Raw genomic sequence first — 22677 nt, 5'->3', positions numbered from 1 at the left:
CCACGTTACTACAAATGGCCAGATTTCATTCTTTCTCATTGCCAAGTAGTATTCCATTGTATATATAAATCACATCTTCTTTATCCATTCATCAGTTGATAGACATTTAGGCTCTTTCCATAATTTGGCTATTGTTGAGAGTGCTGCTATAAACATTGGGGTACAAATGCCCCTATGCATCAGCACTCCTGTATCCCTTAGGTAAATTCCCAGCAGTGCTATTGCTGGGTCATAGGGTAGGTCTATTTTTAATTTTTTGAGGAACCTCCACACTTTTCCAGAGCAGCTGCACCAATTTTCATTCCCACTAACAGTGCAAGAGGGTTCCCATTTCTGCACATCCCCTCCAGCATCTACAGTCTCCTGATTTGTTCATTTTAGCCACCCTGACTGGTATGAGGTGATATCTCAGTGTGGTTTTGATTTGTATTTCCCTGATGATGAGTGATGTTGAGCATCTTTTCATGTGCCTGTTGGCCATCTGGATGTCTTCTTTAGAGAAGTGTCTATTCATGTTTTCTGCCCATTTCTTCACTGGATTATTTGTTTTTCGGGTGTGGAGTTTGCTGAGCTCTTTATAGATTTTGGATACTAGCCCTTTATCTGATATGTCATTTGCAAATATCTTTTCCCATTCCGTTGGTTGCCTTTTAGTTTTGTTGATTGTTCCCTTTGCAGTGCAGAAGCTTTTCATCTTCATGAGGTCCCAATAGTTCATTTTTGCTTCTAATTCCTTTGTCTTTGGACATGCATCAAGTAAGAAATTGCTGCGGCTGAGGTCAGAGAGATTTTTTTCCTGCTTTCTCCTCTAGGGTTTTGATGGTTTCCTGTCTCACATTCAGGTCCTTCATCCATTTTGACTTTATCTTTGTGAATGGTGTAAGAAAGTGGTCTAATTTCATTCTTCTGCATGTCGCTGTCCAGTTTTCCCAGCACCACTTGCTGAAAAGACTGTCTTTATTCCATTGGATATTCTTTTCTGCTTTGTCAAAGATGAGTTGGCCATACTTTTGTGGGTCCAATTCTGGAGTCTCTATTCTATTCCATTGGTCTATGTGTCTGTTTTTGTGCCAATATCATGTCGTCTTGATGATTACAGCTTTGTAGTAGAGGCTAAAGCCAGGGATTGTGATGCCTCCCACTTTGGTCTTCTTCTTCAATATTACTTTGGCTATTTGGGGTCTTTTGTGGTTCCATACAAACTTTAGGATTGCTTGTTCTAGCTTGGGGAAGAATGCTGGTGCAATTTTGATTGGGGTTGCATTGAATGTGTAGATTGCTTTGGGTAGTATTGACATTTTGACAATATTTATTCTTCCAACCCATGAGCACGGAATGTTTTTCCATTTCTTTATATCTTCTTCAATTTCCTTCATAAGCTTTCTATAGTTTTCAGCATACAGATCTTTTACATCTTTGGTCAGGTTTATTCCTAGGTATTTTATGCTTCTTGGTGCAATTGTGAATGGGATCAGTTTCTTTATTTGTCTTTCTGTTGCTTCATTGTTAGTGTATAAGAATGCCACTGATTTCTGTACATTGATTTTGTATCCTGCGACTTTGCTGAATTCATGTATCAGTTCTAGCAGACTTTTGGTGGAGTCTATCGGGTTTTCCATGTATAATATCATGTCATCTGCAAAAGGTGAAAGTGTGACTTGATCTTTGCCAATTTTGATGCCTTTAAGTTCCTTTGGTTGTCTGACTACTGATGTTAGCACTTCCAACACTATGTTAAATAACAGCAGTGAGAGTGGACATCCCTGTCGTATTCCTGATCTCAGGGAGAAAGCTCTCAGTTTTTCCCCATTGAGGATGGTATTAGCTGTGGGCTTTTGGTAAATGGCTTTTATGGTGTTTAAGTATGTTCCTTCTATCCCGACTTTCTCGAGGGTTTTTATTAAGAAAGGATGCTGAATTTTGTCAAATGCTTTTTCTGCATCGATTGACAGGATCATATGGTTCTTAACTTTTCTTTTATTAATGTGATGTATCACATTGATTGATTTGCGAATATTGAACCAGCCCTGCATCCCAGGAATGAATCCCACTTGATCATGGTGAATAATTATTTTTATATGCTGTTGAATTCGATTTGCTAGTATCTTGTTGAGAATTTCTGCATCCATATTCATCAGGGATATTGGCCTGTAGTTCCCTTTTTTTGCTGGGTCTCTGTCTGGTTTGGTCAAATACAGGTCTTTTAACCCCACCTACTATGTTCTTTTCCCTCCACTGTACTACTCAATGAAAAAATATATATGTTATAGCACTCCCTCAAACTATAAAAACTCAGAGAGGCAGAAAAGAAGGGAGAAACAAAGGCTCTAATTTATTGGTGGGCTTTGAAGTGTAAAATGTAATTGCCAAAGGCATTCCTGTAATTTGTAATGGGTAGTAACTCTACCTTCTTGAGGGAACACACTTTTTTTCCCTGCTGATAGCAGAATGAATGACCTTGAAGTTGTCCTTGACTCCTCTTTTTCTTCCTAACCCATCTGTAGTCCATAAAAGAATTTTATGTGGAACATACTCAGAATCCACTACTTTCCATCACCCGTCTCCACAGCCCACAATCTCTACAGGCTAACAGATGATCTCTTTATCAGGTATTCCTGCTGCAAACCTTACCTCTACAATCTATCCTCAACAAAAGCACCAAAGCAATTCAGTTAAAACTAAGCTAGGTTAGGTCACCCCTCTTCTCTAAGCCTTTCAGTAGCTCCCATTTTGCTCAGAGTGGAAGTCTTTTTCCTGTCCTGATCTTCACTGCACTACAGACTCTGGCTCCTTTAATGACCTTGACCCCACTTCTTCCTACTCTTCCCTGTTCTCCCTCTGATTGATCTAGGTAGATGAGTTCTTAATGGAACCTGAACAAAGGTGTTCCTACCACAGGGCTTACGCATTTACTGTTCTGTCTGCCCAGAGCATCAATATACAAGACTCTCTCCTTCACTTCATTTCTTAATGAAGCCTTCTGTGACCTCCATAATATTGTCCTCTTAACTCCCATCCCCTTTCTTGCTACATTTTCCTTCACAGAGCATATCATCCTCTGGTATACTATATATTTTACTTACTTGTTTCTCCTTGCACTAAAATATATATGTCACAAGAACAGGGATTTTTGTAGGGTGTGTTGAATGATAGGTTTCCCAGTGCCTAGAACAGTAGCTGGCAAAGAGTAGGTGCCCGATGTTGAATGAATGAATGAATGATGAATGAATCTCAGGGAAATAAAAACAAGAAGCTCAATTAAGTTAAGGGTGATTACCTCAGGAACCATTAACTGGTAATGGAAACTTCATGAAAGCTTACACGTGAGTGTGATGAAGTAGTCAAAGTATAGTTTTCTCCTCTACAGAACTTCTAAGGGTTTACATTTAATCTTGGGAGACTCCTTTGTAAGACTAAGAAATATTAACATTCCCTTTCCTCATAGATTTGTGGTGAGGCTTAACATTTGTCTTAAAAGAAAAAACCTTAAGTTTAAATCATTTATTTATTTTGTTTTGTTATTTTGGCATCTGTGATCATTCAGAGCCACATCAGAAAAGAGATCTGAGAAGTTCTATTGTTAAAACCAAATCACTGAATTATTTTAGCAAATGTGAGACTATTGAACCAAATGGTCCGATTTCATTTAAAGGTAAATGATGACAGTGAATTCTTCAGCTAATTCAGACTAGCTACAACACTTTTAAGAATTAGGATATACCTGAACTCATCCTGAAACTGAGGCAAATTAGATAAAATTCTTAATTTACTGATTTAAATAAGACCTCAAAATAAATGTCCATTTTCTCTAAGTCGGCATTGTGGTAGAAAGGTTCTAAAAGAGAACAATGTGCTAAAATATCTTTATTTCCTAGCACTTTTAATTTCATGATTCAGTTCTCAGAAATTCAATTGCTTTTGCTCTTGTGCCAGTTGCTTTGCCCAAAATTGGAATCTTTTTATCATTCACTTTGTGGGAGAGCAGAAGCGCATTAATAGAGAAGCTGTCTCTTCCAAGAGCCAGATCTATGTGACCTGAAACAAGCCTTCAACTGTAGAGGATGTAAAGAAAGCCTCAAGAATTAACTGTGCTTGCTAGTCAGATGGTATTTAAACAGGCTTGTGCATATAGTGGGTGCTAAATAGTGGCAAAAAAGAAAGAAGTAAAGATGGCAATAAACAGGGGAGCCTGAATGGCCCAGTTGGTTACGTGTCCAACTTCAGCTCAGGTCATGATCTCATGGTTCATGGGTTCCAGGCCCACTTCAGCCTCTGTGCTAACAGCTCGAAGCCTGGAGCCTGTGTCTACCTCTCTCTTTGCCCCTCCCCTGCTTGTGCTCTGTCTCTCAAAAATAAATAAACGTTTAAAAAAAAAAAGATGGCAATAAAATGTCATGGAGCCTTAGGAGACCAAAACTGTATCGCAGTGTCACTCAGCACTCATTGTGGTCTCCAGACTAGCAACTTCACCATCACCAGGCAGTTTATTGGAAATGAGGAATCTCAGGCCCCACCCAGGACCTTCTGAAACAAAATTTCTGGGTGACGCCCAGAGAAACGAATGTTTTAACAAGTTCTCCCGGTGATTCTTATGCACCACACTATTACATACATCTTACAGTTCTAAGTATCTAATTGTTAATATTTAAGAGGTTAGAGTCAACAATACATATGAAAAAAATCCTTAAAACTTTCCAAAGTCAAATTAAACAAAACATTTTATAGGGACTAAACAACTATTACTTCAAAACACAGTAACAAAAATAGAGCTGGAATCAGATGGTTAAGCATCAGACTCTTGATTTCGGCTCAGGTCATTATCTCACGGTTTGTGGGTTCGAGCCCCGTGTCGGGCTCTGTGCTGACAATGTGGAGCTTGCTTGGGATTCTCTCTGTCTTCTCTCTGCCCCTCACATCCACCCCTCAAAATAAATAAGTACGCTTAAAAAAATAGAGCTGGGATTATATTTTAAATACCTCATGGGCCATTTAACTTCTTCGTTTCACCTCAATATGAGAAAATGTAGTTTGACTAATAATTTAAGTAGTACAAATTTTGAAAGGTAAACTAATAGTGTCATCCTTAATTTAGATATGACACAAATGGATAACAAGAACTTCCTTCAATTTTCCTGAAATTGTGTGAGTAAGCCAATTTGAAAATGAATTTCTGCCTTTTAGAATTGCTATGTCTATTTTAGTCTGTTACGGCTTTACTTCAATAAGATATTTACTGATTTCTACTCTAAAGATAAGCTGTGCAGCTATACTAAACCTACCCTGTCAACCATCTGAGCAATGTGGTGGAGCACTCATAGTGTTAAGGTTGGAATTCTAGTCTCATCACCTACTATGTATGGGGTCTTGGCCAAGATATTTCATTTCTGTGAGCTTGATTTCTTCATATATAAAATGTGATTAATAATATTTACCCCTGAGTGATGAGGCCTATATACATATTGGGACAAAGAGAGATACATACATAGACAGATTAGAGAATATATATTAGAGAATAATATATATTTCCTGGGGCTCCTGGGTGGCTCCATTGGTTAAGTGTTAGACTCTGGATCTTGGCTCAGGTCATGATTTCAAATTCATGGGACTGAGTCCTATTTCAGGCTTTGTGCTGAGTAGAACCTGCTTGAGATTCTCTCTCTCCTTTTCCCTCTGCCCCTCCTCTGCTCTCTCTCTCTCTCTCTCAAAGTAAATAAACACACACACACACACCCATACACACACACACACACACACACACACACACACACATATACACTTAACACTTGTTAAATGCCAAGTAAATGTTACTTCTCTACTCCCAAGATTTTATCTTCAACTAATCTCTTAGAAAAATTATGATTAAATTAGACTTCAGAGCATTGCAAATGCAACCAAACTAGAACGAAAGCCAAAAAAACAAACAAATAAAAAGAAAGTAAAAACCAAAACTGATTTCAAGTATCTGAGCTTATATTTAAAATGTGTTAAAAATTATCTAAACCAAAAAAAAAAACTTTAATTTGATGAGCCTGATATACTCAGCTCATATACTTTTATGATACATACTTATTCTGTGCAAGAACCTGGTATGTTCAAAAAATATAACACAGTCTTTAATCTTATAACATTCAACCCCAAAGATAATTTTTTAAAGTATGATAAAACAATTTAAAAATTCTTGAGGTCTTCTGATCCAAGATTATGGCAAGTCTTTTTATAAATTTGTAATAAATTAAAATTATAGATAATTTATAGTATACATTAATATTATGGTTTAGAGTATTCATTATTGCTTCTGTTGTCTCAATGGAATTTTGAAGTAAGGTAATGAGCTGATGAGAGGATATTGGCAATTTGAGGAGATGGGAAATTTTGAAATGGTAGTCCTAAAGACTGGAACACATACTAGAGGGAGTTAAGAAGATCGCTGTGCATTTTTGAGTGCCTATTTTCAATTTGTGGTGATAAATTTAATCAAGTGTTGGTCGCCACTCATGTTCCTGCTGCTATGCCTACCTGTTCGCTGGACCTTACTGGACCCTGACTGCTGCCAAATCATGCTCACAAAGCCTTTTTGAACACTGTGCATGGAACAATCCAGTACTCCCATAGCGTCCAGTCAGTTTCCTCAGCCTCCTTCTTACCCAGGTCTGATTACCTTACCCTCTCCAATCAAGCCTGACACCAACCAAGTATTGAGAAAGCGCATCAGTATATCTCCTCAGCAAGGGGGCAATGACCTAGTGATTATTTTCTGGCTTGTCTCCCTACTAGGCCCAGGTGGTTGGTAGATCGGTGTTGGTGTTATGATAGAGATGCACTATTATTGATTCCATTTGGTCAGTGGAGAAAAGAGTCTCATTCATTGTCATAAAATGAAGGAGCTGAAAAAACATTATGTGTGATATCCATCTGCATTCTAAGAATTCTATCACTGTGTTGCTGCCATATCACATACCCAAGAAAAGGTTTATAAAGCCTACATAAGGTAAACCCAAAGGGTTCCTGAGTATTGTCATATAATTTGTGGTAAGGCTCTACACATCCCCACTTTGGAAAAAATTTAAAAGAGTGGTTGAGAATTTGGAAAGATTTTTCCTTTTCTGTTCAAAATAAATGCCCTATAGAATTCAGCTAAACCTAAAACTAGAATGCATGAAGCATCTATTATATGTCAGGCAATACTTTATGCTCTTTCACCAACAAGGTCTCATTTAATATGATAACCAAACCAGAAATTAATGGTCTGTTAGCTCTTATTATGCTCATTTGATGAGGAAACTCAGAGGCATGCAGTAACCTATCTAAAGTTTTACTGTAAGTGGGAACTAGTATTTAGACCCAGGTCTTCAACCCTATGCCTACTGTTCTTTCCACATAGCAAACTGCTTCTCAAATAACTTCCACTTAACATGGCTGCTCTCTCTGAATATAATAAAGTTTAAAGTTATACTTGAACAATTGTTAAAGGTTGTTAACAATCTGAATATTTATGTCTACCTAATTCTATTAAATGTAGTATCAAATCTCAGTTGATCAGCAATGGTGATATGGATGTTGACAATTTTTTTAAATGTTTATTTCTTTATTTTGAGAGAGAGAGAGAAGGAGAGAGAGAGAGGGAGGGAGGGAGGAGCAGAGACAGAGGGAAAGATTCCCGAGCAGACTCTGGGCTGCATAGAACTCAACATGGGGCTTGATCCCATGAACCGTGAGATCATGACCTAGGCCAAAATCGAGAGTCAGATGCTTAACTGACTGAGCCACCCAGGCGCCTCCAGATGTTGACAATTTTTAAATCAAAATATTCCTTTAGGGCACCTGGGTGGTTTAGTAGGTTAAGCGACCAACTTTGTCTCAGGTCATGATCTCATGGTTTGTGGGTTCAAGCCCTGCATGGGGCTCTGCACTGACAGAATGGAGCCTGCTTGGGATTTTCTCTCTCTCCCTCTCTCTCTGCCCCTCCCCTGCTCATACGTGTGTGTGCACTCTCTTGCTCTCTCACTCTCTCTCTCTCAAAATAAATAAATAAACTTTAAAAACAAAACAAATTCCTTTAAAATTTTAAGTCATTGTACTAATCAATGAAAAACATGGAAGCTCCTAAAATTCAGAATAAACTCAAGTATGTGACTCATATACACTTACCATATTTTTTGATATTTCTCATTAAGAGCTTTTCACTTGATTCAGTACAATTATTGAATAAATATTTATTGAAAGTCTGATTATCAACATTAATTATCTGTTGGATAGCTTAAAGTTGTCCAGCATGAAGGTGATAACCGAGATAATCAAGGTTTATATATATAAATATATAGAACACATATACATGGGTTTCTATGTGTCAGACTCTATTCTATGTGTTCTACCTACACAATCCCACTTAAGCCTCACAATAAACCCTTTGAGTAGGTATTATAATTATGATGGCCATTTTCCCATGAGAAAACTGAGGCACATATAGCTTAAGTTACATGGCTGATGTCTTACAGGATCCTTGCTTTTAATCACTAGGGTATGTATTTTTAAAAAATAGACTATGTGGTAAGAAGTGTACAGTTTAGTGTGCTGTTGTACATTTTGGAATTTGAAGGAAACAGGTAAATAAAATAATTGGAATTTATAAAAATAGAGAGGAAAGGTTGCAGAAACAGAAGAATGCACTTGATTCTGCCTGGTGTGGGGTAAAGAAATGATTGGAGAAGGATTGGAGAGGAGATGAAGGTAGCAGAGGGTCTGGAAAGATGCAGTAGCATTTTCCCAGAGGAGAGTGAAGAATATTCCATGCTTAGATGGAAAAAGGAGGATTTGGGGCATAGCCCTTGTGGGTAAGTGTAAGTACCTTGGCAGTGATAACCCAAAGAAGGTATAAATGGGAATGTGTTGGCAGATTGCACCAGAACCATATCAGATGACATATTTTAAAAGTCCTTATATAGAATGCTTAGGAATTGGGCTTTAGTCTACAGATAATGGCAGCTTCTAAAGGACTGTAAGCAGGGGAGTGGTATGATTTCAACTGTGTTGAAATTTCACTCACGTCCTAGTGTTAGAGTCAGATGCTGCAGGCAATATAATCATTTCAGAGGTGACTGAAATAGTGGCCATAGAGCATATAAAATTCCAATTCCCGCGAAGCCAAGAGCAATGTCTTAATTCAAAACCATTGCATACCTACTGAGTGGTAGTCCCAAGGGTGAACTGGCATTCAAAACTGAATGAGATATGTTGATGATATTCAATAAAAAAGTTATTGTTGACTGAAGGAATTTGAAGTAATCTTTCCATTTCTCTATGTCCATTACTTCTCATTTAGTGTTGTAGTCTTAACTTATTGTTTAAATATGCATCTGCTTTCAGTTGTCATGAGCTTAGCAGTATTCCATCAGATTCTGCCAAGCATGATGATAACAACACACAAAATCTCCAAGTGCAGAAGCCTTAAAAAAAATATACCCCTAGTCACCTTCCCGAACATCTCATAACTAATAATATTATGTGAAAAATGTTGGTGGATAAAATGTATAAAGTTTAAAGCATATGGTATTTAATTTTAACTCTGCACTGCTAGATAGAAATTGGAAAAGAGATACGACTCTTCTGCAGAAAACTTTTAAAAAGGCCAAATTGTTCTTTTAAAGTTTGTACATAATTAAAAATTATGGAGAGGTAGCTCCAAATTTAAAAGACTTTTTACTTAAAAACTATATAAACTTAAAAGTTTTCAAAATGTTTTCACATGTTACCTCATTTGATCAATGGAATAACCTTTGAGATTAGTAATATAAATAATATCATTATTCCTATATTACAGATGTAACCATGGAGTCTCAGAAAGATTAAACTACTTATTAAAGGTCACAGTCAGGAACTTGTTCATTGAATCAGCACTGTAATTCATATTTCCTCACTATAAATTCTATGTTATTTCTTCTCTATCACATTGCCTGTCAGAAGGAAATAATCATTTATTCATTAATTCATGTATTAATTCATTCATTTTTCACACATATGCTTATTGTCTATTAGTACAAAGCACTGTGAGATTTACAGAGATTATAAATCAGGATCTGTTCTGGGGACTGACTGGCAAGGGAGGTACGAGGTTCAGTGACAGCTCTGAACAAGGGGGAAATCATGCATAATGAGACAGTAATAGAAAGAATTATGAAAGGTAATCACTGGAATAAATTATTTCTGGCTAAGGAATCATGGAAAACTGCACAGGAAAGGTGGTATTTTAGGTGACTCTGAGTGGCTGACATTTGGGCAAAGAGAGATAGGGTATGAATTCCAAGAAGTGAAAACAGTATGTGCAAAAGAAAGAAGAAAGTGAACTATGTAACGTGCTCAAGAAACTGAATCATTCTCTTTGCTGGGGTTGAGTGTGAAGGTTGAGAGAGGAAAATAAGGCTAAACACTTTTTTAAAGACTTGACTAAGGTGCTTACAATTTTCATATAGTGCAAAATGATGTGATGAAAACAGCAAGGGTCTTGTTGAAACCACACAAGTATAGGTTCACATACAGGCCCTACCACTTAGTGGCTGTGTGATCATGATTAATTTAGGTAATTTCTCTAAAACTTTCATATATCATCCATGAAAGGAAGACATTTGTTAAATATTTCATAAATATTTTTCAATAAAAATATTTTATCTTCAGGGTAGCCATGAAGATCAAATGACAGGATGTTTGAAAAATGACTAGCATGATAAGGTTGTCAGTAAGACTTAATTTCTCTTCTTATTCTTTGGTAGTCAGTGGTGAGGCAGGAAGCGTGTTTGCTGAGGCTGGTGATGTAATGAGAGTCATGTTTGAGTAAAGCAAATATGCTGGGTGAATTAGAAGAGAGAGGAAGTAAATGAGGTAAAAAGTCTTTTTTTGCAATGGAGCACACGGGAATGCATGTCTCAATAAAGTAACACTACTGGGAATATTTACTATCTACAATGATAGGACGACACTGCAACACACAATAATTATATCAAGGTGAAATACGGAAAAAGATCAGAGTGAAATTAATTCTGGAATATTGCTATAGGAAAAATATGAATGAAATCAAGCTTTGAAATAAAAGAGGCTTTCATACTGAGCTCACGTTAGAAGCAGGGGCTCTATGTCTTTTGCTTCTCCCACCTTTGATCTCCCTCAAAGAGGTCATTTGGATGAAACAAAATGTTCTCAATTCTCTACACCTGGATAAATTTCCACCTTTCAGAGCAGCCATTCAGGAAACTCACCAGGATCACCTGAATAGAGATTCATTTCAAAGGGACTCTTTTTAAAAAGCCTCATTTAAAATTAGGGACTTGGATTACAAGAGTGTGCCAATAGCTTACTAGACCATGATTCTATTGTCAGAAAAACCCATATGATCAAATAGGAAGAGGGAGCTATTTGTTGAATTGTCTCCTCTATTGAGCTGTTCTTTTTGAAATGGTTATGTGAGGTTTTAAAGCCACCCTCTCCATTTGTTGTTACATTCATTTGCCAAAGCCCAAGTGAGCCTTGGAAAAAAATTGTTTCTTCTAAACTTTTAACCATAAACATTTCTCTAAATGTTTATGCATTAACTAAATATTTATGCATGTAATAAGTGAACTCTTAGTAACTGATATTTATTGTGTACTCTGTGTAGAACCCTACTTAAAACTAGGCTTTGGATAAAAGAAGTAGATGGGAGAGAAAGCATGCATGACTCTTGATGTTATGTTTACAATACAAGTAGAGGGAAAATGTGTACCCGCATGCCTATGAAATGGAATAATTGAACCCTACTCCCCTTAGCTTCCTTGAATATTTCTCCTATGAGAGTGGCTGAAAGAGTTCAATTACTTTTTCAAGGTTTTCAACACCAGAACAATTGTTAATTGATAATTGATTTTTTTTAATTTATTTATTTTGGGGCACCTGGGTGGCTCAGTCGGTTAAGCGGCCAATTTCGGCTCAGGTCATGATCTCGTGGTCCGTGAGTTCCAGCCCTGCATCAAGCTCTGTGCTGACAGCTCAGAGCCTGGAGCCTGTTTCAGATTCTGTGTCTCCCTCTCTCTGACCCTCCCCCGTTCATGCTCTGTCTCTCTCTGTCTCAAAAATAAATAAACGTTAAAAAAAATTTTTTTTTAATTTATTTATTTTGAGAGAGAGCATGCATGCGAGCAGGGGAGGGGCAGAGAGAGAGGAAGAGAGAGAATCCTAAGCTTGCTCTGTACTGTAAGCCTGACATAGGGCTTGAACCCACGCACCATGAGAGATTATGACCTGAGCCAAAATCAAGTCAGACACTCAACCGACTGAGCCACCCAGGAGCCCCATTAATTGATAATTTCATATCTACAAACAATACGCTATAAACTCCCAACAGACATGCTCCCCTGCTTCCACTGCCCATTGCAGTCTACAGAGGAGGTCTACATGGATCCTATCTTCCTGGACCAAATGAGGCCCCCAGGGCTCCTGACTATGTGCCTGATTATGGCTGCAGTAGTTGGCAATGAAGGGCCAGGAGTCCCCCGCTCAGTCACTCTCCAGGATGAGGCTATAATTAAAACTGAACACTAATTTCCTAGGAGATCTTCTGGGGAAAAAAACCCAACGTGCTTTTCAGCACCATCTGTGTCTTCACTATAACTCCAGTCTTGTCAATGTATCATTCTTCACTTGGGTTTGAATCTCCATGTATCTCTGTACATCCTCTACTCTGATTCAATCAATCCCTCTCCTCTCCTCTCTAACCCTAGCCAAGAAGCCTTCTGTTACTGAAAGTATGCCATTAGCAAAATTCAATATGACCTCCCCTCTTTCCTGGACATTCTCTCCACCTTCTTGCTTTAGTTGATTGCTGGGTATCCCTGACATCCTCTCAACTTGGAGCTGTTCTTTTACCCATACCCCAATTATCACAGAGCCTGAAACAGGGGCTGGTGTCCTCTTAGCTCCTCACTGACACTTCCAGGCAATTTTGGCTCTTGTCTCCTTTTAAAAGCTCAACTCCTTTGAAAACCAAGGCAACAGATTATAGACTCACTATCTTCCCTGTATGACTTCTTTAGCCAGTTCCAGGCCCTGCCCCTTACCTCTCAGTCATAAATGATTCCAGCACTTGGTTCACTGTCCTGTTGAATATTACTTCTCTCATTGTTGTTAATGGTTTCAACATCCACTGAAGTGATCCATCCAATACCTTGCCCTTCTAACACCTTGCCTTCCTCATTTCCAAACATTTTTTCTTCAATCTCACCTTAGTATCCATCCCCCTGTCATTTCCCCAAACTGTGCTACTCACACAACTTTGATCCCAAGCTTACACTTCTCCAACTACCATTATCTATCTTGCTTTTCAACTTTATAAGAGTGTCTCACTTGACCCCAGCCAGATAGCCAATTCATCGACCCTGGCACTTTTCTAGAGAACATAATTCCCTCCTAGTCTTCGCCTTTTCCTTGCCAAGTTTAGAGTCCATGATCCCACTCTATTCATTTAGCAAAACTCCAAATCTAGTTAAATCTACCTCTTCAATGGCGATTCTTCTGCACACCAGCACCTGGCCATGGCACGAGAAAAACAGACAATAACTAGTTTCTGTTTAAAGTTATGACCTCAAATCTCAAGTAGGCTCAGCTGAGTGCCCCATATTTGTACAGCATTTCTCTACTTAATTCACTTTCTCATTCTCCTGGAAGAATATTTTCTATTTCTGTCTTTAAACCTCCAGATCTTTATTCTTAGCTAACAACCTCATTTGTTATTTCATTTAGAAAGTAGAATAATTCAGAAAAGAACTATTTCATATTCCAAAACCAAATATTCCATGCTATTTGCATCTGTACACCCATATTTTCCCTTCTTTCATATTACAATGAATGAACTGGTAAAGAAGGACTAAGGCAATTTTGAAGGAGAACAAGTAGGAGAACTTAATTCCAGATATCAATATTATAAAGTTACAGTAGTTAAGAATGTAGTATTGGCAAAGGATAGACAAAGAGACTAATGGAACAGAATAGAGTCCAGAAATAAGACCCAATGTCTACATTTATCTGATTTATATAAAAGTGATTTTCAACAAATAGTGTGGGCCAAATGGAGGCACACATGGAAAAAAATAATCTTGAATCTTGACGTATACCATAACAGAAATTTAATTTCAAATAATTATAGATCTAAATATAAAAATAGGACAATAAAACTTTTAGGAAAAAAAGCATTGTCATGATCTTGATTTAGTCAAAGATACCTTAAATAGGACATAAAAAGAAAAAGATTACTAATTAGACTACAATAAAATTAAAACCTTCTGCTTGTCAAAAGACACTATTAAGAGTGAAAAAGCAAGCCACAGAGTGGAAGAAGACATCTGCAGTACAAATATCTGACAAAGTCATCCAAGTCCCTGCTCTGCTGTGTCGGGTATACTTGGGCCCAAGCTCGAACTTGCAAATAAACCCTTATGTGTTTGCATCGGAAAACAAAACAAAACAAAACAAAAACCAAATATCTGACAAAGAAACAAATATATTAATAACTACTACAAAGAAAAGCAATCACCTAATGAGAAAGTAGGAAAAGACTAAATAGACACTTCTTAAAAGGGAATATTCAAGTAGTCCATAAAAATACAAAAAGATGCTCAACTTCATTAGCCAACAGAGAAATGCAAATTTAATCCATACTGTTATACCAGTGCATAACAATCAGAATAACTAAAACAAAAAAAGACAGTATCAAATGTTGACAAAGATGTGAAGCAAATAGAACTCTCCATACATTGTTGAGAGTATGTATTGCTAAGAGTATAAACTGGTGGAATCACTTTGGGAAACTGTTGGGCAGTATTGATAGAAAACGAATACACACATTCCCATAACCCAGCAATCCTACAACTGCATAGATATTCAAGAGAAATGTATACATATGTTCACCAGCAAACACCTACACATATGTTTATGAAAACACTATTCATAACGGCTCAACACGAAACCACCCTAATGTCTGTCAACAGTAAACTGGATGAATAAATTGTAGTATATTTATACAAAAGAACACTGTTCAGTAATGAAGATGAATGAATTATGTCTACAGGCAACAACACAGAAAGGTTTTACAGTCATAATGTAAAGAGAAAGAAGCCAGACATGAAAGAGTACATTGTCTATAATTCCATTAAGATACAGTTAAACATAGGCAACAATTAACCTGAGGTGTTAGAAGTCAGGAGAGTGATTACCCTCCGCAAGAGGGAGGGCTTGTTTTAAAATGAAATAAATTTATCAATATCCTATTACAAACACACATTTGAGTTACCTTTGCATTTATAAAAATGCTCATCTTGGTATTTCAAGTAGAAAAATGAATAACAAAATAATAAAAAAAACAAAATTATTGCTAAAGACATAAATTCGGTTCAGATGGCCAATTTTTCCTACTTTAAAGTCTACATAAAATGCATGTCTAAATTTTGCAAAACTTTTCCTTTTCTGAAGACGTCACTATATTCTAAGAAGAAATGATGTCATTTATCCATGTCTATGTGTAAAACTGTGAAAAACAAAACAAAAGGTGGGAAAACTACTTTGAAATAAATCAAACGTAGGCAGCTACTTTCTCAACCAACCTTTGTATCATGAGGCCAACTTCGAACACATACAAGGCTGTTTCTCAAAGCCCCATGTACAGAACCCCTGCGTTACTATCTCTCTTGAAATCTTTTGCCATAACTATATAAAAAGAAGATAATAACAGCAACTATCTCATAGTGTTATAAAGGTTAAACAAGATAAAAATCCATTCTCCTGGAACACTTAATTTGTATTAATAGTGTTAACATCACAATAACCTGAGGTGTTTGTTAAATCACGTTGATTTCTGGGCTCAACCCCCTACATACTGAAGTAGAATTGCTGGTTGTGCCTGGAAAGCTCCATTTTATCTAGCATTTTGAGTGATTATTTTTGTTGATTTAAATTTGAAGACCACTATCCAAAGATTGAGGTCCACTTCCTACTTGTTCCACAGATCTTCGATACAGGGATCCGCACACAGCTAGTGCTCACTGACAGTCTGAATGATATTCAACATTGCCAGAAGAGTATAATATAAATGATTAAAGGAATCTGGAATTTGTTACAGATTTGTGTAGTATAAGGGAATAGATTTTCACATTTTGATGCGAGTAGGTTTGTTAATAATATTAAAAGTAGTCTCAGTTTCAATCATTTTAACTTTCTTTACAAATGCAAAGATATTTGAATCCTCTTATATTTTACATAACCCATTTTTTCTTAAAATAATTCAGTCCATTTAGATTTTTATTGCTTTTTGTTTTTGTTTTGTTTTGTTTTATTGTACTTTAGAAGATCCAGAGAGTATAGCCATGTGCTCCTGAAGAGGACAAATGACCATATTCCCTGGGCACTGCACTATTCACATTAGGCCCATAGCTGGGCTTCTAGAACTACTTTCTTTCTTACATCTCATTCATTTACAGGAAAGTTCCAGTCTAAAAAGAGAACTGTAAATGAAAATGTCTTCAACTGTTTAATTCAAATAAAAATTTAAATAGAATTACAGTAGCTATTTAAACTTTTTGTCTATAAAGCACTTACACAATTTGTTGCACTGAATAGAAAATCTTAATAGGAGACAAAATCTTTTCATAAGATGTTTGATTGCATTGAAAGAACAAGAGAGTCACCCTTTGACAAAAGAGATAAATTAGCCACACAATTAGCCACACAGCAGTGAGCGCAGCATAATATAGAGTCATGGAATCACTATGTTGTACGCCTGAATCAAATGCAACATTGTGTAACATGTTCAATTTAAAAAAGAGGAAAAAAAGCTAGGAATTATTTCCAGTTTCATTTCTGTTTCATGTTATTGGGTAAACATAAAGATTAAAAGATAAAACCTAGATATTTTATCAGTACAAGATAATGTTTAGGAACTAAATGTTGTTATTTGGTGAAAAGCCTTAAAGCATATGCTCTATTGTGAAAGATAAATTCATATAATTCATTTACATATTTTCAACTACCATTGGCTATCTGAGTAAATCTAAATTCTATAAATTAATTGAAGAAGTTCAGTGAGATTTTAAGAAACATTTAATTCATAAACCAAATATAAGAGTGGTTGGGATTAGACATGAAGAACTTGACCTGCAGGCCGCCAGATGGACTTATTTTCCAGCCAAAATCTGCTACTTTATAAATATCAAATGCCCTTGACTTTCTGACGCTACAATTAACCTTTAAAATTACTCTGAAGTACAGTGAGACTCTTTTTTTTTTTTTTTAATCTCTCTCTCTCAAGAAAGGAAAGGATAGGATTTTTTCTTTTCTTTTTTTGGCAATGATGCTAAGTTCTGACAGTTTGCTAAGCAGTGGAAATCATGCTGTAAGCAAAAGTCTCTGCAAGACAGAGATTCTTACAAAACAGTCTTTATGTTTCCAACGGATACTGGCTACTTTTATAGGATTCAATTCCAACAACAACTTCACTGAAGCAGGGTTCCCTGAGACTAAAATCACAGGACACACATACTGAACCACTAAGGATTCCCCACTATCTTTGTCCAGTGGTAGCTTGACCTCCAGACCTCCTAGTCTATCTCTGTTCCACACGCTGACTTTGGCCATCCAAATCAATAGCAATAACCTATATTCTAGTAGGATAGAATGAAAATATGGAAATGAGTGAACACCTTAAGTAGAAGGTTTACCTGTTTAGCAAAGCGACAATATTAAAAACGCTTTACTTAAGCATCCAAATAACTTGATTTTTCTTAGAGTTAACCAGAAAATTCCCAGACCTGTGAGAGCAGCAGAAAACTTCAGATGAAATTTGACTCCTGTTGAACATTTATCATTGAATTTCCCTGCATTTTGAGAATGGCCTTGGTAATTGCACATGACCGTCTTTAGTGATCCAGTAAGACAAAATTACCAAAGACCCAAAAAGAGTCATTTGTACACTGATTTTATATCGCCTTCCATCTATTTCCTTGACCTCTTTTCTGGCCATGAGGACCTGTGGCTTTGATTATTCAATTCTAGATTTAAGAACAAATCAAGAGTTGCAGAAACGTTTTAGTCTGTCTTTCTTATCAGTGATGGTGACTGGGAATTCTGTTGTGATACGTGAAACAAATCTGAGCATGCTCAAAAGTCAAAATGGATTTGGAAAAGGAGACCCCTTCTGGAGACATCTGGTTGGTAGGTGAGACTTCAAAATGTCCTGATCTTGTTTAAAAGCCTGGAGGGCACTTCACAGCAGGCTCTGAGAGTAAGCAGAGTAATGAGCCTAGACTAGTGACAAGCTGTTCAAGATCACTAACAGGGAATCCATTTTAATACTAACATAAATCAATACCACATTTCATTCATTCATTCTCTCGTTCCCCATATTTTCTGTTACTCTTTAAATTAGGAGCGGGGTCTTAGTTAAATGCTTAAGATTTCTGCAAGGCATAAATACATGAAGCAGTAACACTTACTTTCCAGTAATAAACTGACTCCTGGACGGTGTGCAAATAGGCTGGACATAGTAGTTCTCCAGTTTAACTCCTTCGGCAGCAAGCTTGTCAAGAGTGGGAGTCTTTATCTCCGAGCCGTGGTAACCCACATCTCTAAATCCCTGATCATCCGCTAGGATGAAAATGAGATGGGGTTGGGAGGTGGCAGATGTGCTGGGCTCTGGCCTCTCTCCAGACTGAGCTCTCAAGGCCCCTTCCTCCTCCTCCTCCAAGCCCTGGCCCCAGGACAGGTAACCATAGGTGAGGAGGCTGAGGACCCAGAAGGCTGCCAGCGCCCCCATGGCTAGCATCTTTCCGGGCCAAACCCAGGCCGGCGGAGTTGGCGGAGGCGGGGGCCCCGCACACCCCCTGGGGGCCATTCACTTGGGTCCCGGCTGAGACTCCACTCGCAGAACCACGCACCCGGTGCGGCCGCCGACGCACACATGCACGCGGGAGAGGGGTAGATCGCACAGGCGGTGGACGGTCCCCACCTGGAAAGAAGTCCTGCGCTCCTCTCGGCTGTCACCACATCCAACAACTTCAACCTTCCACAAGTGATGGGACGTCGGACAAACAAGGAGTTGCTCTTTTCCGTCGGATTTGACTCTCTCCTCCTCCTCGCTCCCCTGAGTAGCTTCCACACACAAAAAAAGTGAAGGCTTCCACCCGAAAGTTCTCGGGACAAAAAGTCTAGCAAGGAATCACCTTGGGTAGGGACCTTTTGTGGCCAGAGCGCCCTTGACGTTGAGGAGCGAGGTTCTGGCAGCCGCGCGCGCACGCAGGTCGGGGGATCGGCGGTCCTGCGGTCCCCTCACCTGGAAGGCACTGGGGGGAGGGGGGGGGGGGGGGAAGGGGGAGGGTTGAGCAGCCGCGCCGCGCTCTTACCCTGACAGATAAACGGCTGCCTGAAGTGGACCGACTTCCTGACCACTTTCTCCACTTTTCCAGGGCCCTCTTTTTCTCCCGGTCCTCTCCAAGGCGTTTGCCAGTCTCCCCGACACTAGGCGGCGAAGTAAGGGGGAATAAAAGCCCAGTTTCCTGATCTCTTTCCACGGCTCACCACCCTTTTTCTGCAGGAACTTCGGGCACCAAGTCCTCCGGGCCTCTGGAGCGCGGAGGGAGCGAAGCGGGGTTCCTGCCCTGGTGGCCACTCCACTTCGAGCCCACTTGGTCTCCGCGGAGTGGGTGCACCCGGCCGAGGCGCTGCAAGATGGGTGCGTTGTGTCAGCTAACTTACTTAGTTTTGGCACTGGGATTTCGTGGCTGCCTCCTCCCTCTTTTTTGTCCAGTGAATCACAGAACGGTACTTTCTGCTTTAGCTCCTCCAGGAAGAGGGGGTGGGGTAAGGTTGGTTTAGAGGTTCGGGCTCTCCTTTTTCCCTTCCGGGAGGAGGAGGGAGGGGAGGCTTTGCGGGAGAGAGAGAAAGCTGCGCGCTCCTCCTCGATCCCTGCGGGATCCAGGATCCGGGATCCGCCAGGGCTAACGCTTCTCTGGGTTTTGCCGGCTGCCCTCCATCATCCGGAGAGGGGAAAATCCGCGGCGGCGCGGATCCGGAGGGGGGAAGCGGGCGCTTCTTGTTGTTGGTCTGTAAATGAAGAGCTCTCTCCCCCATCCCGAAGGCTGCGCTTGCAAACTTTTTCTAGCTTCAGGAGGGAGTGAGAGAGGGAGAGCAGGAGAAACAACAAACTGCGTAGCATACCCTTTCTTCTACTCTTCTAGTTTTCCTTTACTACTCCCTCCTGGCCCCCCTCCTCCCCATTTTTCCTACTCCGTTTATCCCCGCCTCTTTTTTTTTTTTTTTTTTTTTTTTTTTTTTTTCCAGCAGCCTCTACTACAAGTTTTTAAATTGAATTTCCTTTCCCTGTTGCTGGCCTTTCCAGCCTGACTTCCTCATTAGCTTCTCCCCACGTGAAGATATTGAAATTGCCCCCTTATTCTTACCTCTTCCCAAACTTACCCACAGGGCGTCTCCAGCCAAGAATGTGGGGCGGAAGAGGAGTTACACATTTCACCCTCAAGAACGGAGAGCCCAGTCTGTACTCCTGCAGTAAAGAAACCACAGTTTCCCATCTAATAATTCAGGGAACTTCATCACTTTTTAAAAACTATGTGGAGTGAAAGTATTGTAAAAGCTTGTGCTGACGGGGAAGATATGCATGCTTGTACTAGAATTATGGGGTTTTAAAGCTCTGCTCAGTCAGGAAAAGGATTTAGGGTATGTATTCAGAGAGAAGGCAACAGATGCCAAGAGCCACTGAGACATGTTTTTCTTTCTCCAAATTTATTCAACGGTTCTTTCTTGAATACCTACTATGGGCTGACACATGAAAAGTCAGATTCTCCCAAATGCCTGAGCATAAATCTAGGTTTCACTTAGCCAATTTATTTTTAATTCTTTCCTATTGCTAAAGTTCCTATTTAGTTTCTAGGCAAAACATTTGTAAATGGAAACTTAGCACCTTTGAAACTTTCAGTGTGCTCCGCACAGTTAATTTTACTAACGTGTAGCCTTCTGCTAGTCTATTTTCTTTCCTGAGACCATTCTGATTAGTCTGTGGAGAGATGAGCAGTGTTAGAAACCTGTGAGAAATATGATCTCAGCAATTCGGTAAGTTAAATCTCCAAATATGTAATGAGTGAACGGAATATTGGGACATTGGAAAGCACTAAGGTAAGGCTTCCAGCTTCGTGGGTCTAACGAGATGCTTGAACGCCAGCAGACATTTCAGATGGGTTAGCCACTTTTAGTTGGAGTGGTCAGTGACATAGAACAAGAAGTATCCATGTTACTATGCAAGAAACAGGGTCCTTTTTTTTTTTAATGTCTACTTATTTTTGAGAGAGAGAGTGTGAGCAGGGGAGCGGCAGAGAGAGAGGGAGACATAGAATCTGAAGCAGGCTCCAGGCTCTGAGTTGTCAGCACAGAACCCGATGTGGGGATTAAACTCATGAGCTGTGAGATCATGACCTGAGCCGAAGTTGGAAACTTAACAAACTGAGCCATCCAGATGCCCCAAAAGAGGGTCCTTTTCAGTTCAGGTTTCAAGCAAAAGAAAGAGTAAATAATAATATGATGATGATGTTAACAGTCATGGAATACCTACCACGTGCTGTATATAATGGTTATATATATATATGTGTATACATAAATATACACACATATGCTGTATAGTATTTATATAATGCTTTATATGCTTTATCTCTTCTCCTTATCCACCAATTTTATGAGGTATTCTTCCACGGAACAAATATCTGAGGAGCTGGGCCAATGCTAGAAGCTGGGAAAGTAATGGTCAGCTAAATCAAGCACAGTGTCTGTTCTTGTGGAGTTTACATTGATGGAAAGAGATTAACAGATCATCCCCAAACTCCAAAGGTTTGGAGTTTATTCTGAAATATTCTGAAGAAAAGGAACAAAATTAGAAGAAATTTTAAAACAAAGAAATCTGACTTAGACTGGGTGTGTTAGTGGGTGGGGTGGTACAGGGATGTGACCTGTAAACTGAGGGAGCTGTTATTTTGTTATCCACACCCGCTTTGGTTTTAAGAGTTCAGCTTTTTATTGAACAGATTACAGAAGAAGTTTAGTCAAAAAGCCCATGTCATCATCAGATTCCTCGGATTCTTCTTTCTTTGCTTCCACTTTCTTCTCCTCAGCCTGAGCCTCCTGCTGGTGGAGCGCCAGCTGCTGGGCCAGGTCCACCAGCCCATACACTGCAGGTGAGACTCCTGACGTTGACATTGGCCAAAGCCTTTGCAAACAAGCCCAGCCAGAAAGGTTCAACATTTACAACTGCTGCTTTAATGAGGGCATTGATCTTATCCTCCGTGACCCGTCACCTCATCATTGTGCAGGATGAGGGCTGAGTAGAAGCAGGCAAGCTCCCAGACCGAGGCCATGGTGCAGGTGGGTGCTGAGTGGGTGCTGCCAGGCGCTGTGCTAGTCACAGGGTGAAGTGAGGGCCTCACCCTGTTCTGGCCGTAGCTTCCTTAGAAGAATGGAGCACGTTAGCAGCAGCTGAGGAAAAGCTGTCTATCCCCCTTTTACAGGAAATTTAGACTTGCAAATCTGTCTGACTTCAAAATCCATGTTTTTCAAAAGATAATCTTCCCACAAGTAGGCATTAAGGTCTTTTCCAGCCACACAGCACAGAGA

At 39.1% G+C, this 22677-nt stretch overlaps 1 protein-coding gene and 1 pseudogene across 1 annotated transcript in view; both read right to left on the bottom strand.

Moving 5' to 3' along the window:
* The window catches only part of ARSJ (arylsulfatase family member J), an 82010-nt gene extending 62716 nt beyond the window's left edge, over positions 1 to 19294 (bottom strand). The window contains exon 1 of the mRNA XM_007088177.3: positions 18501 to 19294. Coding sequence (XP_007088239.1) covers positions 18501 to 18898 — 398 coding nt within the window. The 5' untranslated portion in view covers positions 18899 to 19294. The remainder of the gene's footprint in view (positions 1 to 18500) is intronic.
* Positions 19295 to 21475: 2181 nt separating this feature from the next.
* Positions 21476 to 22421, bottom strand: LOC102952085 (annotated as a pseudogene).
* Positions 22422 to 22677: the final 256 nt, after the last annotated feature.

Source organism: Panthera tigris, chromosome B1, assembly GCF_018350195.1.
Source record: "Panthera tigris isolate Pti1 chromosome B1, P.tigris_Pti1_mat1.1, whole genome shotgun sequence".
Taxonomy (NCBI): Eukaryota; Metazoa; Chordata; class Mammalia; order Carnivora; family Felidae; genus Panthera; species Panthera tigris.
This window is presented reverse-complemented; position numbering and strand designations above follow the sequence as displayed.